Here is a 15,425-nt window from a genome sequence, read left to right on the forward strand (position 1 = left end):
TGTCTGTGAGAGAGAGAGAATGAGACCCTAGCTCTTCTCCCTCCCACCTGCTCTTGTAATCCTCTGTGTTTTGGCGACCTTGGCAACCTGGTGACAAAACATTCCAGGTGTCGCTTTGATTGAGGTCATGGGTGGGTGAGAAGTGAAAAGATGTTGGAGGTGAGGGAGCAGGATGGACTGAGAGGAGGATAAAGTTCCTGATGGCCTCGGGGTCAGCCATTCAGTTTATTCAGTCATTTCCTGCCTGTCCATCTTCTTCATGTTTTACAAAAACATATAAAGGAAAAGTTGTAGATTTAAAAACTGAATAAAATGGATGGAGGTTATAATTATGTTATTGATAATTGGTTTTTTGTTTGTTTGTTTAGACAATTTATGGTTTTGTCTCACTATTGTGTACATTGATTCATATTTTTTTTACATTTACTCTCAATCAGGGGTAAATATGGCTGCTGAAGGTGGGATATGGCAAGTCAAAGTAAAGAGCATTATTAGCTTAAATTTAAACTTATGACTGACCCAATGTAATGGTGACACTAAAGGCTACACCAGTCCAATAAGGTCCATTACCTTAAACCTTACCACATTGTCTAGTGTGGTAATACATTCCCCTTTTTAAATAGCTGCAATTAGCTATAATTATTACATAATATATAAGCTTTACATTTCCAGTTTAGGAAATGCCAAATGATCAGTACTTAATTTTGTAAGCCTTTTGTCGTCTGTTTCTTTCACTTTTTAGCGTGAATTCATAACATATTACCATTTTGTCCATTTCTGGGCGATAAAGCCTCTGTGTCTTTGACTGACAGACAGAATCAGGCACACAACCTCTTCTGTACATCTGAAATTAAATGCCACTTTAAAAAAAAGTTTTTTTTATTGCTCACTTCTGTTGTGTACAACTGGCCAGATGCTGTGCCATGATCACAACTTTATTGATATCTATAACATGAACACATTAAAGCAATGAGAAGGGAAAAAAGGAGGCATAAGTGTGACCATCTGCTTTAAGTGAGCAACTCCATGGCATTAACTGGTAGCAATACCTGATTTCCGCACAAAAAATATAAACTGACTTTATATTATAAAATCTTCACCTGAATATGATTTGGTTTCTGTAAACTGGAGATGCCAGTATGCACCTCCAGATTATTCCACTGCATTTTAAACCCTGGTGTTGACCCTACCTGTACAGGTTTGACTCTGCATGAGAGAGGTAGTGCTGTAAGTTACAGGCAAGTAAATGTGTATTTTGATTAGTTTGTGATTTAAGATGGACAAATACTGCAGTTTTTTTTTTCTGACAGCAACTCACACTGCAAATCTTCATGGGTATTTCTCCAAATCCAGAACTTGTATGTGCTACCACTGAAAATGAACAAAAGCCCCTGATTAGTCTTGTCAACTGACAACCAATTTGTTGCTAAATTCAGGCTAAATCAGTGTACTTTGTCTGCTTGGCTTACTGCTGTGAGTAATCTCATAAAGGATAGCTCCAGTGACTAGCTCCTAAGTTTTTGTTGTATGCTTGTTCAGGAGCTTCCCTCTTTTTGCCCTCTTTCAATCAGTTTTCCTTCATTGTACAGTCTTAATTTTATTAACTTATAAAGTTAAGACACATACAAAGCCAAGAGCTTCTTTTTCTTATGGCTCTAATGGCTAATAGAGTGCTATAACTGGACTCCATAAGCAGGTGTACTGTATAATGATGAGGGGGGAAAAGCATAGTAGTTTGGATAAAACAGATATTACTGATGAAATCAAAGCGATTGAATGAATACAAGACTCACAGTTCCGACTTCTCTCTTAAAACAGACTAATGAACAGGGGAAAAACATTTGAACACTTAAATTTTCCTTCTCTTTGCAGTGAGAGATGACGAAGATTTCCTGAGTCTGAGTGAGCTCCCAGAAACCTTCCCTTCTGACCCACCGGAACCCTTACCTCACTTCCTGTTTGAACCTGAGGAAGGCTACATTGTCAAGAATAAGCCCGTCAATCTCTACTGCAAAGCAACGCCTGCCACACAGATTTACTTCAAGTGCAACAGCGAGTGGGTCCATCAGAAAGACCACACTGTGGAGGAAAGGGTTGACGAAAACTCAGGTAAGCAAAAGCTAGCACACACACATCTAAATAGAGATTTACTTGGACTTTAGCAGAAAGTGGCTGTGAGGCAACTGTCAAACTTTTTGAGAGAGATTTTTTGGATGAAAAAACAAAACCCAGCTGTACTTTTACGTGGAAACAGCTGGAAAATAAATTGCAAACAAACTAGAAAATAGCAAAAATGCTCAACATATTTAGACTTAACTCATTAAAATCTAACAATTATGTATTGGTGGAGGAGCTTTCTGGTGTACAGGGAGTGCAGAATTATTAGGCAAGTTGTATTTTTGAGGAATAATGTTATTATTGAACAACAACCATGTTCTCAATGAACCCAAAAAAACTCATTAATAGCAAAGCTGAATGTTTTTGGAAGTAGTTTTTAGTTTGTTTTTAGTTTTAGCTATTTTAGGGGGATATCTGTGTGTGCAGGTGACTATTACTGTGCATAATTATTAGGCAACTTAACAAAAAACAAATATATACCCATTTCAATTATTTATTTTTACCAGTGAAACCAATATAACATCTCCACATTCACAAATATACATTTCTGACATTCAAAGACAAAACAAAAACAAATCAGCGACCAATATAGCCACCTTTCTTTGCAAGGACACTCAAAAGCCTGCCATCCATGGGTTCTGTCAGTGTTTTGATCTGTTCACCATCAACATTGCGTGCAGCAGCAACCACAGCCTCCCAGACACTGTTCAGAGAGGTGTACTGTTTTCCCTCCTTGTAAATCTCACATTCGATGATGGACCTCAGGTTCTCAATGGGGTTCAGATCAGGTGAACAAGGAGGCCATGTCATTAGTTTTTCTTCTTTTATACCCTTTCTTGCCAGCCACGCTGTGGAGTACTTGGACGCGTGTGATGGAGCATTGTCCTGCATGAAAATCATGTTTTTCTTGAAGGATGCAGACTTCTTCCTGTACCACTGCTTGAAGAAGGTGTCTTCCAGAAACTGGCAGTAGGACTGGGAGTTGAGCTTGACTCCATCCTCAACCCGAAAAGGCCCCACAAGCTCATCTTTGATGATACCAGCCCAAACCAGTACTCCACCTCCACCTTGCTGGCGTCTGAGTCGGACTGGAGCTCTCTGCCCTTTACCAATCCAGCCACGGGCCCATCCATCTGGCCCATCAAGACTCACTCTCATTTCATCAGTCCATAAAACCTTAGAAAAATCAGTCTTGAGATATTTCTTGGCCCAGTCTTGACGTTTCAGCTTGTGTGTCTTGTTCAGTGGTGGTCGTCTTTCAGCCTTTCTTACCTTGGCCATGTCTCTGAGTATTGCACACCTTGTGTTTTTGGGCACTCCAGTGATGTTGCAGCTCTGAAATATGGCCAAACTGGTGGCAAGTGGCATCTTGGCAGCTGCACGCTTGACTTTTCTCAGTTCATGGGCAGTTATTTTGCGCCTTGGTTTTTCCACACGCTTCTTGCGACCCTGTTGACTATTTTGAATGAAACGCTTGATTGTTCGATGATCACGCTTCAGAAGCTTTGCAATTTTGAGACTGCTGCATCCCTCTGCAAGATATCTCACTATTTTTGACTTTTCTGAGCCCGTCAAGTCCTTCTTTTGACCCATTTTGCCAAAGGAAAGGACGTTGCCTAATAATTATGCACACCTGATATACGGTGTTGATGTCATTAGACCACACCCCTTCTCATTACAGAGATGCACATCACCTAATATGCTTAATTGGTAGTAGGCTTTCGAGCCTATACAGCTTGGAGTAAGATAACATGCATGAAGAGGATGAAGTGGACAAAATACTCATTTGCCTAATAATTCTGCACTCCCTGTATGTGTACGTTTTTGCGAAATCTGTTTCTAACTGGTTTGTAGTGACTAAGGTAGGCAAGACATTATAAGTGTAGAATCTGTCCATCTTAGTTCTGTAACCACAACATAGACTTCATAGAATACATAGTTAAAATTTTTCTGCCACTCTATTCATGGAAAAAATCATCTTCAATTAATTGTGATCTCTATGTTTTTTTAAATTTTTATTTAATTGTAAGTGTGTGAAAGTGTAGTTCATGATTATAGTTATAAACGGTATCCTTCAAAATATGGGGCAAATGACATGTCTTTTGATTCAGTGATTCAGTTATGGGGGTCATGACTATCCTTATATGGACAGGTGACAAAAATGTAATGTATTTAAATTAATTCATTTACTGATACCAAAACAGAATAATAATAATAATTTTTAAACACTGTGAAAACAGAAAATGAGCTGTAAGCATGCAGCTTTGAACAAGAGGTGTATTTATCATTTACACATATATTTGACACAGTCTGCAGCAGATGTTACTTGCCATACATCATACAGAGGTTGTTTGTATTACATGTTATTTAAAATCAGACCGTTTAAATGGGCTTTTAACATGCCTACACTGCATAGATATACTGAATGTGTAGTCAATTAAGTCCCCCTTTCCCTTTTGATTTATCTGGGCATTTGTCAGTGTCTGGGGCATATTTTGCTCTTTGTGATGTGTCCAAATTTTTTGTCTCACTGGTACACTGGAAGCTCACAGGTTAAATCCATTATTCAGATGTTTTATTTGTCCAGAAAGGTAGGTCACATGTCAGATGTGTGTACACAGCTGTCCCACTGCCAGTGCTGTACTGCGATGTTCAGAGGACAGTTTAATGGGATCCACAACGATGTACTGGATCGCAGCCAAAGTTCCACACTTGTCGCTTGACAGCACATGGTATTACTCTGCAGGCTAGGTAATGATGAATCATGCTGTTGCTTTGGCAGGAATACAAAGATATACACAACCTGGTTTCTTAGACTTAAGGTTGTCGTGAGCTCAGCTTATGGGTTTCCACCTGCTTGATAATAAGCGTCGGTCCCCAGAGCAAGCAAAACTGAAACACATGCTTGGTTGGAAAAAACAATTGGGTCAACAAACAGCAGCATAAATCAGAATTGCTATTTTGGCTTACGCATATCTCTCTCTCTCTCTCTCTCTCTCTCTCTCTCCATATATATATATATACATTAGGGGTGCAACGATACACAAAATTCACGGTTCGGTACTTTGGTGTCACGGTTTGATATTTTTTCGATGCAAACAAATGTTCATGTTTTTTTAATTTGTCATTTATTAAAATTATAAATATATATTTTAACTCAAAAGTACAGTTTTTAAATTTAATGTTGCTGAAACAACAAAGTAATAAAAAAAATAAATCTATCTGATCGAGAAATCACTCATCTTTGGAAAAGAGAGTTTATTACAGAGAAATGGCTCTTTCCAAAATAAAAGCTATACTATACGCTTCTTCTGGGCTATATTCTCAGCAGGATATTAAACATATCAGGTCCCCATAAGGAGAATCATGTGCTAACGGCCGTCTAAATGACTCGGGTAAAGTTTGTAGCATGCGTGCTTGTTGTTTTTGTCTGCTTCCACTTGTCTTTGCACTAGGATGATGTCGGCGTAAATGTGCAGTCATATTCGTTGTGTTCCCACTAGTGCTGTCAGCGTTAATCTCGTTAAAATGACATTAACGCCATAACGCGGCAAATCTCCGTTAAGAAGTTACCGCGGATCGCCCCGTGCGTGGGGCTGGACGGCACACCCGACATACTGTTTTACTTTTGTCCATGACGCGCTTACCTTCAGGGTCATGCTTCACATGAAAACCAAGATAGTTCCAAACGCCAGATCTGAATGAGGGTGGGGGAGGTTCAGTTTTGGGTAGCGTTGAGGCAGTTGGCATGTTGCAACGAGGTTAGCTTCTGTCTTGCTAGCTTGCGCTGCGCTCAGTGGATCTGCGCTCGACAGTGCAGCCTAGGCGGAGTAGTCGAACGCAGATCCACTGAGCGCTCAACACGGAGAGCATCGTCAGAAGAAAAGTTGATAAAATAAATAAAAAATTTTGTATTGTTCGATATATATATATATATATATATATATATATATATATATATATATATATATATATTCCCCCTTTTTGTTGCAAAGAACATCCCGGAAGCAGAAATTGCGCTGTATGTATACGTTCGTTCTTTGATGTTCTAGTTGGTGTCTGCTTCAGTTCTTAACCAAATCAGACACAGAAACAAAGGTTCGTATGCATATAGTGTTAAATACTATTTTCATAGAAGGTAAATTAAAATAGTACTAATTTCTCTTCAACTATAGCATCATATCCCCATTGTGTTGCTTGTATTCGATTTCTTAAACATACTTTAAAAAAAAATGATTTCCCTTTTCATCTGTCTTACTGCTTTCTAATATTTGAGTGCTAACTTTTTTGCTGAGAGCACAAACACAAAACAAAACTGTTAATAAGATGGTAACTTGGCGTGCTGTCATCAGTTTTGTTTATTCATGAGTTTATGCTCACAGTCTTGCCCTCAGATCTTCCCTCTTTCTTTCCTCCTCTGTCGCTCAGTGCTCAGTACTGACTTCATGTGCAGCTGCTAGTCATTTATTAGTCTTCCATCAGCTGTTTGCTAGCTGCTGTGTTTTGAGTTATATGTTACTGAGATAAATTTTCTGTTTAATTAATGAACCATGGCTTTAAACTGTCCTCTTGTCTAGTAATTGACACTTAGTTATTAACATAATTTCGATCACCCAGTCTAAGATAACCCCCCCCACATACATCAAGTTCTTTTTATTATGTTTCTACAGTAGATTTGTAATTGTGTATAAAGCTCATTTTATATATTAATATCAAATATCATATTTCCGAGTTCTCCTGTCTGTCCTGTCTGTTGAAATTGTCCTCTCTTCCTCCCCTCACATCCAACCTGTCGACCAGATGGCCGCCCCTCCCTCAGCCTGGCTCTGTCAGAGGTTTCTTCCTGTTAAAAGCGAGTTTTTCCTTCCCACTGTCACCAAAGTGCTTGCTCATAGGTGTTCATGTGGTTGTTGGGGTTTTCTTTGTATTATTGTAGGGCCTTTACCTTACAATATCAAGTGCCTTGAGGAATCTGTTATTATGATTTGGTGTTATATAAATAGAAAAGAGTAATCCTCAGGTCTTGGTCAAACATGGATTAAGTTTTGGAAGTTTTGGATTTTGGAACTGCTCAAGATGCGTTTTAGTTTGCATAATTTGCTGTTCTAGGAAATCTCATCTCAAGCACACAATAATCAGTATACACATACAAAATATGGCAACTGAATAATTAAATAGAGCTGATGATATCGAAGATTGCGTTAAGTCATTATTGTTGTTGTTGTTGTTGTTGTTTGATAACAGCAATTTGATTACAATAATGGGCAATAATTTCTCTGCTCTAAATAAACAGATGAAAAGTGCAAACAACACAGTCGAAATGATGAGAGAACGCCTTTTTTGGTGTCAGACAAAGCTTTTAGTTCACTTTGAAAATATAGGCAATGAAATTAAAAACTAATTACAAATGCTAGATATATGTATATATCTGTATAGATAGATACAGTATTATAGTACAGAGTTTTAGTTAATCGCTTAGAAATCTACTGTAGGGTCTTTGAATTTACTGTGTGTGCACTGTTTATCTGTTTGTCTTTGGTAAAACCTATACTCTGTAAGCTGTTTACTTCTCTTTGTTTCCTGCTGTTTCAGCAGCACAGCTAGAAGCTTTGACCCCCATTCTGCTTTTATTATCTGTTTTCTTTCTCCCTCTCTTCCCCTCTGTCCCATCTCCTTACTTGCTGTTCTCCTTTCTTTTGTTTTCCTTTCTCTCTGCCTCATGCTGTTTTGTGCTCTACTCTAATTTCCACCGCCTGAAACTGGAGTGAGCAAAGTCAGATAAAAACCTGAGCTTGAGGAAACAGGGGAGAGAAGTAGGGGTTGAAGGAGAGATGTTGATGGAGGGTACCTTTAAGAGGACTGAAAAGGCCAACAGCTATCAGGGAGTCACACTGAGGAGAAAGACGATATGAATCCTGTTATGCCTCCTGTCCCCCTCTCTCTGCCTGTCTTCTCATATTTTAGCAGAAAATGTAAAGTCAGCTTAAGTGTTGAAACACAGAGAAATTTGATTCTGGGGATAGAATGAAATAGATAAACAAACACAGCAAATGTAAAACAACCAAAAGTTGTGTTAAAAAGCTCTGTGTGCCCTGTTTCATTTTACTGCTCTTATAAGTAGAGTAACAGAAATGCAGACATTAAGTGTGGAAAATCAGAGAAAAAACAAAACAAAAGGGTAATCAGTGATGATTTACTGTCTTGAAAGATTTAATATTGAGGACTGAATAATGGAGCAATGTTGAATTTTTAAAAAAAGTATGTTTATTGTATTTTTTGTGATTACATAAAGCTCAATAATAGAAATCAAGCTTTTTTTTTTATATAACAAAGTTTAAAAAGATAAGTAAAATGTGAATGCATGCTTAGTGATGCACTGATTTTACAATGGACTGACTGCTTCCACAGTGTCTTCTGTTAGTGTAGAAGCTACTGTCGCCAGCTCCCTTATACACCAGGGGTTGCCACAGTGGGTAGCTTCACGTGTTTGACTTGGCAGAGTTTTGATGCTAGATGCCCTTCCTGATGCAACCCCAAAGGGATTTGTGTGTCCTATAGAGACGCTGTCTGTTGCATGGGCTTGCATACATTTCCCAAGGTGAAATCTGTATATTTTTTAAATTTCAATAAAAAGTCCTTAGAAGGTGTTGTAAACTTTGCTTTCTGGATAATTTGCAATTATCCAGAAAATTATTTATTTATATATATAAAGCTAGCTAACTTGATACTGTTGGGCTTTCAGTCAAAGCCGCACATAAAAGAAACAAAAAGTTACCCCCCCCCCCCAAAAAAAAAGCCCTCCTCCAGACAGGTGTTAATACAATCTCATTATTAGCAGTGACATTTGCCAAAACATTCTTACCATATCTCCATTTTAATTAATGTTGTGTAAGGTGCAGATCAGCATAATTTGTGCAGATCACATATGTTATTGCGAAGGGCATTTCTCCAGTGTTTGCTTAAGCCATATGCGTACAACCACAGTATATCTCCATTAGCCTTGAAGTGTGCTAATGACATGTTGTGTACCAGGTTACTTACTTTGTCTCCATTAGCCAAAGTGTGAGTGGTTATTAGTCTGGTAGCAATGACCCGTGACTCCACATCTACACATGCACAAACACGCACACATACATTATTGGCACACAAAGTATTGGCTCTGGTGATTTGTGACCTCTTTCCCTCCATTGCTGCCATCTCACTTGTATTGATTTTTTTTCTCGTCTTTGTCTCTCCCTCTTTCTGTTTCTCCTAATGTTTCTCCTTTCCTCTGTCTTTTTTGCCCTCTTTCTGGCTTCACTCCCATTTTTCTCTGTGGCCATTTGTTTAGTTATTTTTTTAAATGTTGCTACAATGTCTGCAAATGTACAATATCTCACCTTCTTGAATACAGAAAAGGTACATACCTGTGTCTATCTGTGCGTCTGTCTATCTGTCACAAGAGAGAGAGAAAATGTGTGATTGATAATGCTTATCTAAGTGTTTTTGGTATAGTTCCCTTTAGGTTTTCTTTTGGTTCATTGCCTCTGTGGAACTCTGGAACTGCTAAAGGACTCAAATGTGCACACTCAGCAACATTTACATGCATACAAGCATGCACAGACACATACATTGTAATCAGTCACTATCACAGTGGAAACCTCTGAGTGAGTATACCCATGCACTTGCATGTATGCGTAAATGCACGCGGTCTACACATTTTGAGTGTTAAATTAAATTATTAAATTATTAGCATAATATATAATTTGTGTAAGTGCAGGCATAATCTATTTTGCATAATGTCTTATATAGAACAACCTTCTTGAAAAGAGCTAATTTGCGACAAATAAATGCTGGCCACACAAATATTTATATCTGCTCAGTTTTGTTTTTTTTTATGATGACATCTAGTTCTGGTTAGAAGTTATTGTAGTTCGAAATGAAAGTTGAACTAATGTCGGAGACAGCAATCATAAAACTGACATTTCAGCATTGTCATTGGGACATTGCTGAAACTTCCTGTGCATTTCTTGGCTACTCTTTTGCTACAGATTTTGATTTGTCAGAGAATAACAATCACCATCTCCATATTAGAGATAATAATCATAACATCAATATAAGGAGGGACATTGCTGAAACTATTGGAATAGATCTGAGGAAATGTACAAAGAAGTGGAAACGGCAAGGTAAAAAAAGTCCTAGCGCTTTATTTATTTCTGCCATCTGTCACCACATAAAAAACCACCAGTATGTGACGACAAGGTATGATGTTGGTATACCCATTGAGTTTCATCGTAGGCGCTGCAAAGATTTACCACAGATGTCTAAATCAGGTTTGAGTAACCCCAACTGTGAGACACTAAAGATTTAGACTCAATCATGCAATGTTTGTTCTACCTAGGTTCTATTTGTATGCTATAATATGATAAATTATTCCATGTTCCTTAATCATCTGTAGATAAAATAGACTTTTAACGTGAATTTAACCATAATTAGCTTTAGCATCAAATATTCTTCTTTCCAACATTGGTCAAACAGCAGGTTTTGAAAGTACAGACTATGGTTAGGCAGCAGCAAACATAAAGTGTTTTTGTTGAAGCTGCAATATCTCAGTCCCTTTGGGGAATTTTTGTTTCACTTGCCGCGGCTGCACGGTGTCGATCAGAGTGTTGGGTCACTTTCCTGACAACTCACCTTGATCTATGCGCACCACTCAGTGAGCTGCTCTCACAAAACGGGAAAATATTTGCAAAATCAGGGACTCTGTCTGACTTCTTCAGATGTCTCTCTATGTGGAACTGATGAAATAATAATAATAGTGAGTGTTGACTTTTTCTGCAGCTTTTTTCCCGCTATCCCTAAAGAACCATCTGGTTGACCTGTCACTGATCACACCATAAACAATTTGAGTGCTTTGCCCCTTTTTCCACCATCTCTTTCATACCTTTTGACCTCAAAATACCCCGTCTTTGTTTTATGTTTGCCATCTTTATTCCAGATTTTTATATCCATCTAGACTTTTTTTGAGCTTTTGTTCATTTGAGTCAAAGAAATTAAGACTTTACATTTAATCCTAATCGGTACAGTTTTCTTCTGCATTCGCTTTAGCTTCCTGTTGAAACACAGCGGGACACCGAGAGACACAGGTTAATGGAACAAAGTGAAACTGGATATAGGATATAGAAAGAAATGTGTTTAACAAGTATATACATTTTTGGCACCTAAAAGACAAATGAGGCAGTTTATTTCCAATGCAACATCAAAGACAGGTTTTAAAATTAACCATTTGTTTGATTGTATGGGTATTTTACAATTTTAAAAACACAATTTCTAAAAACTTTAAGTGAAATTAATTGCCATAATGCCAAGAGCACAGCAATAATATTTTTGAGGACTACATCAATGTTTTACATTACCTCCATATATTGTTTGCATTTCATCTGACACATGGAGAAAGGCTTTAAGGGAGCTGAATTATGATCCGCTGTCATGTATTATATTGGACCACTGCTGGCCATGAGTGCAGTAAAAGTGAGTTTACCCTCGTCTTAAATTTAGTAAAAGAAGCCAGAGGAGGTGGTTCATCAGCCCTTTTACTTATTGTGGTTTTAGCCATTGCTGTTATTTTATTATGATTAGGGCTGTGGTATATTTTATTGGGTGTAACAGTGACCACATGCAGCCATCAAGTGTGTGTGTGTGTGTGTGTGTGTGTGTGTGTGTGTGTGTGTGTGTGTGTACATGTGTGCAGTAGTGATTATGAAGCTGACCTTTGTATGCTGGTAGTACATTTATCATAGAAAAACTGCAGACTTTAATATTGGGCTGACTAGCTGGAAAAAGAACAGAGCACAATGTGTTCCTATGGATCTGAAATCATCTAAATCCTACTGCAAGGGCAAGCAAAACATATTGCGAGATGACATGGCAAACATTCCCCTGGCCAAACTTTAAAAACAAGTGTGGGTGTTGTGATCATACATTTTTCAAATAACAGTAAAATCAGCCAGTTTTATGTTTCCGTTGTACTATGTAAACATTTATTTATTTATTGTTTTAGTTCTATAATAAGATAAGATAACCTTTATTAGCCCCACACGTGGGAAATTTGTTTTGTTACAGCAGAAAGTGGACAGTGCAAGGTTACAGCAATTACAAATTAGTTACAAAGTTACACAAATTAAGAAAAAAACACTGGAATAAGAATGAGATACTGTACACAATAGAATAGAATAAAATAAAATACTATATACAACAGAATAAAATACAATGTTGTCAGAAAAAGAGAATTGCACTCAGTGTTATTGCACAGAAAAAGAGAATGAGGATATTGGTCATAAATGTGGCACTATGACGCAAAGTTAAAGCAAGAGGGTTCTGGGTTTGAATCCACCAGCTAGCTGGTACCTTTCTCTTCAGTTTCCATACTCCATGGCAGGGGTGTCCAAGTCCAGGCGTCAAGGGCTGGTGTCCTGCAGGTTTTAGATCTCACCCTGGGTCAACACACCTGAATCAAATGATTATTTCATTCCCAGGCCTCTGGAGAACTTCAAGACATGTTGAGGAGGTAATTTAGCCATTTAAATAAGCTGGGTTGGATCAAGGACACATCTAAAACCTGCAGGACACCAGCCCTTGACGCCTGTAGTTGCTCTATGGGTTCTCTGGCCTTTTCCCAGTTCAGTGATAATTACGTTAGATTAACTGGTGGTTCTCAATTGGCTTTAGGTGTAAAGTAATGATTGTCTGTCCCTCTGTGTTAGCCCTGCAACAAACTGGTGACCTGTCCAGGCTTTGGCCCGTCTCTCATCTAATGACAGCTGGGGTAGGCTCCAGCACCTCACTGCCACTTGAATTGGATACGTGATTCAGATAATGCCTAGATGGATATTCATTTTACACTTTTAGCAGTGGATTTGTACAGATCACAAGCTTAAGGAAAAGCCTAATCATAGAGACAAAAAGAAGAGTTATGACCTCGGTGATGATGAGTGTTTTATGCTGTTTTCCAGATCTTCTTTATTATGGACTTTTTTGAGGGGGGCGGGGGTATGAGTTTTTTGCAAAACTAATACATACAATATGTCTAAGCTGGACTTTAAGCATTACATCCTAAGTGCAGCAAGCAGAGATTAAATTATTTGCATGTGTCATGTCTCCATTAAGAAAAAACAAGAAGTTCTGGAGTGACAAAGCACATTCATGCAGTATTGTAAACTTAGTTATATGAATCGACGCTATACGACTAACAGAAATATTTTGGGGTTTGTGCAGTTTTGTGATTGATAGAAATGTTTGTGACAGTATCCACTTGTCTTGATGCTTTTCTTCCATTTTTCATCTTCTTCTTTCCCTTCACCTCCCTCAGCTGACAGCAGTGGTTTTGTTGATGTGATGTTCTGTCATGCTACAGAGACCCAGAATTGCATGCTTGTCTCCTCATAACAGATTGATGTGAATTCTTTGAGCACAGTATTGAAACAAAGTAAGGCACTGAGTGATCTGGGACTTTTTAAGCCTCAGGTAGTTCCGTCAGATTTTGCCCAGCAACTCTTGCTTTGTGAGTTTTGCATTGTCAAACACTGGAAACAACCAGGGCAACAGCACAACTCCGAGCCCAGTGACGTCTGTCTTTATCTTATATATCCATGTGATGTACTATAAACCTTGAAAATCCGTTTTCATGCAGAATGTCACCGGTAAAAACTTGTGAACAGCTGCAAAATTGTCATGTCAAAAACATTGCATACTTAGGCCACAGCTGTTCTTCCTGCATAGCCTAAAGCCATTATTTAAGAGATACATTCATTCAAATCAATAACTTTTCTGTTTTCGGCTTTGAAACCATAATTTTCTATATATTTCAATCAGAGGGTTGATGTTTGAAATGTGTAAATCTAGGCTAAGAACTCATAACTTTGAGCAAATGTATTACATATCCAAACTGGCAGAATGAGCAAACATCCCTCTGGGGCTAGAGGTAGATACTGAGGTGGTAGATGGGTTCAAACATCAGGCAGATGAACTGGATATTTTGCAGCTTAATATACAACAAAATCAAACCAGAAATGTTTGGTAGAAGGTACGAGGAATATAATGCAGTGCAACTTGAGTTGTCTGTCTGAACTAGCCTGCAGGCTTTGTTTTCTTTAGATAGATTTCATGTGATTTCTTTGCATGACTTTCAGAGCAAACCCTATCTCACAAAAGTCAGATTATTGATTTTGAAAGTGAGAATTAGTTAGCATTAGCATGATGAAGACTTTATCTCTTCAGTTTTGACCTTTAGTCTCTACTACATTAACAAGGATTAAGTGCAGTGGCGGTCCTAGCCTGTTTGGTGCCCTGGGCGCCCAACTCCCAGCAAATGAGCGATAGAAAACCGATCGGTGCCTATGCCATTCCCAATATGCGCTGGCATGATGTCGGAGCAGCACGAGTACGAGCAATTTTTTATTTCTATTTTTTTGCCGATGGCCGTGATGCCGCCCCGGGCAACCGCCCATGTCGCCCGTATCAGAAACCGCTACTGATTAAGTGGTGTATTTTCTTCAACATATTTTCATCAGAACAGCCATGTTTTTAATCTGCTGTGAAGATCTCAGCTCTTCACAGTGTGGTTTTTCACTGTATATGACCTGTTCCTAGTTTGTTTTGCTTCTTTGTCTGTTTTCTTTGTTGTTCCTACCTTGTAAAACACATTGTTATCCTTCACTGCTGATCCCTGCCTCTTATGTAGCAGTTCAGGTGTTCTAGTAACTTTGCACTGAACCATAATTAACTGAAGTTTATAACTGAGAGTTCTGCACTCATGCTTCAGAGTATAGAGATGGTTAATTAGCTAGCCACTGCACAACCATTTAAAAATCTAATAATACATCTCTGGAAACTTTAAAATTCTTTTTTTCTGTTGGGTTGCTTTTTTATTAGCTGCAAGCTACAAGTTCAAAAAACTTTGAGGTTTAAAACCTTCAGCCTTCTGCTTGGAGAAAACATCTTATTATCCAGTGTTAGTCAGCTGCAGCTTCTCAGTCAGAATATCTGAGGTGTGCCAGCATCCCACACGCTTTAGTTTTATTCTCCAAGCACTAAAGGCAGGAGAGAGACTAATATTTGTAGCTTACAGAAAGAGTTGTGAGTGTGCTCTCTTTTCTTTTTCTTTCGTGCTGCCAGATATCCCCCCCCCAGTTTGCCATTACCTTATTTTATGGTGGAAAGTGCAGATTTAACTCTGAGTGTTAAATTTTTCCCTATTTTCTTTTGCAAATTCTTAGCGTTCCTGCACACGTGTCTCAGTGTATCCCAGTGACGCCACTGGCTTTGCTTGA

The 15,425-nt window shown here is 38.4% G+C and overlaps 1 protein-coding gene across 2 annotated transcripts in view; it reads left to right on the forward strand.

Annotated features, from left to right (window-relative positions):
- unc5ca (unc-5 netrin receptor Ca) overlaps window positions 1–15,425 on the forward strand; it is a 184,581-nt gene that overhangs the window by 84,532 nt on the left and 84,624 nt on the right. For both annotated transcript variants that reach the window (XM_084945472.1, XM_084945473.1), the window contains exon 2: window positions 1,873–2,109. In XM_084945472.1, coding sequence (XP_084801598.1) covers window positions 1,873–2,109 — 237 coding nt within the window. The remainder of the gene's footprint in view (window positions 1–1,872; window positions 2,110–15,425) is intronic.

The sequence above is a fragment of the Perissodus microlepis genome, chromosome 12, assembly GCF_051167445.1.
Source record: "Perissodus microlepis isolate ML-2025 ecotype Zambia chromosome 12, ASM5116744v1, whole genome shotgun sequence".
In the NCBI taxonomy this organism is placed as follows: Eukaryota; Metazoa; Chordata; class Actinopteri; order Cichliformes; family Cichlidae; genus Perissodus; species Perissodus microlepis.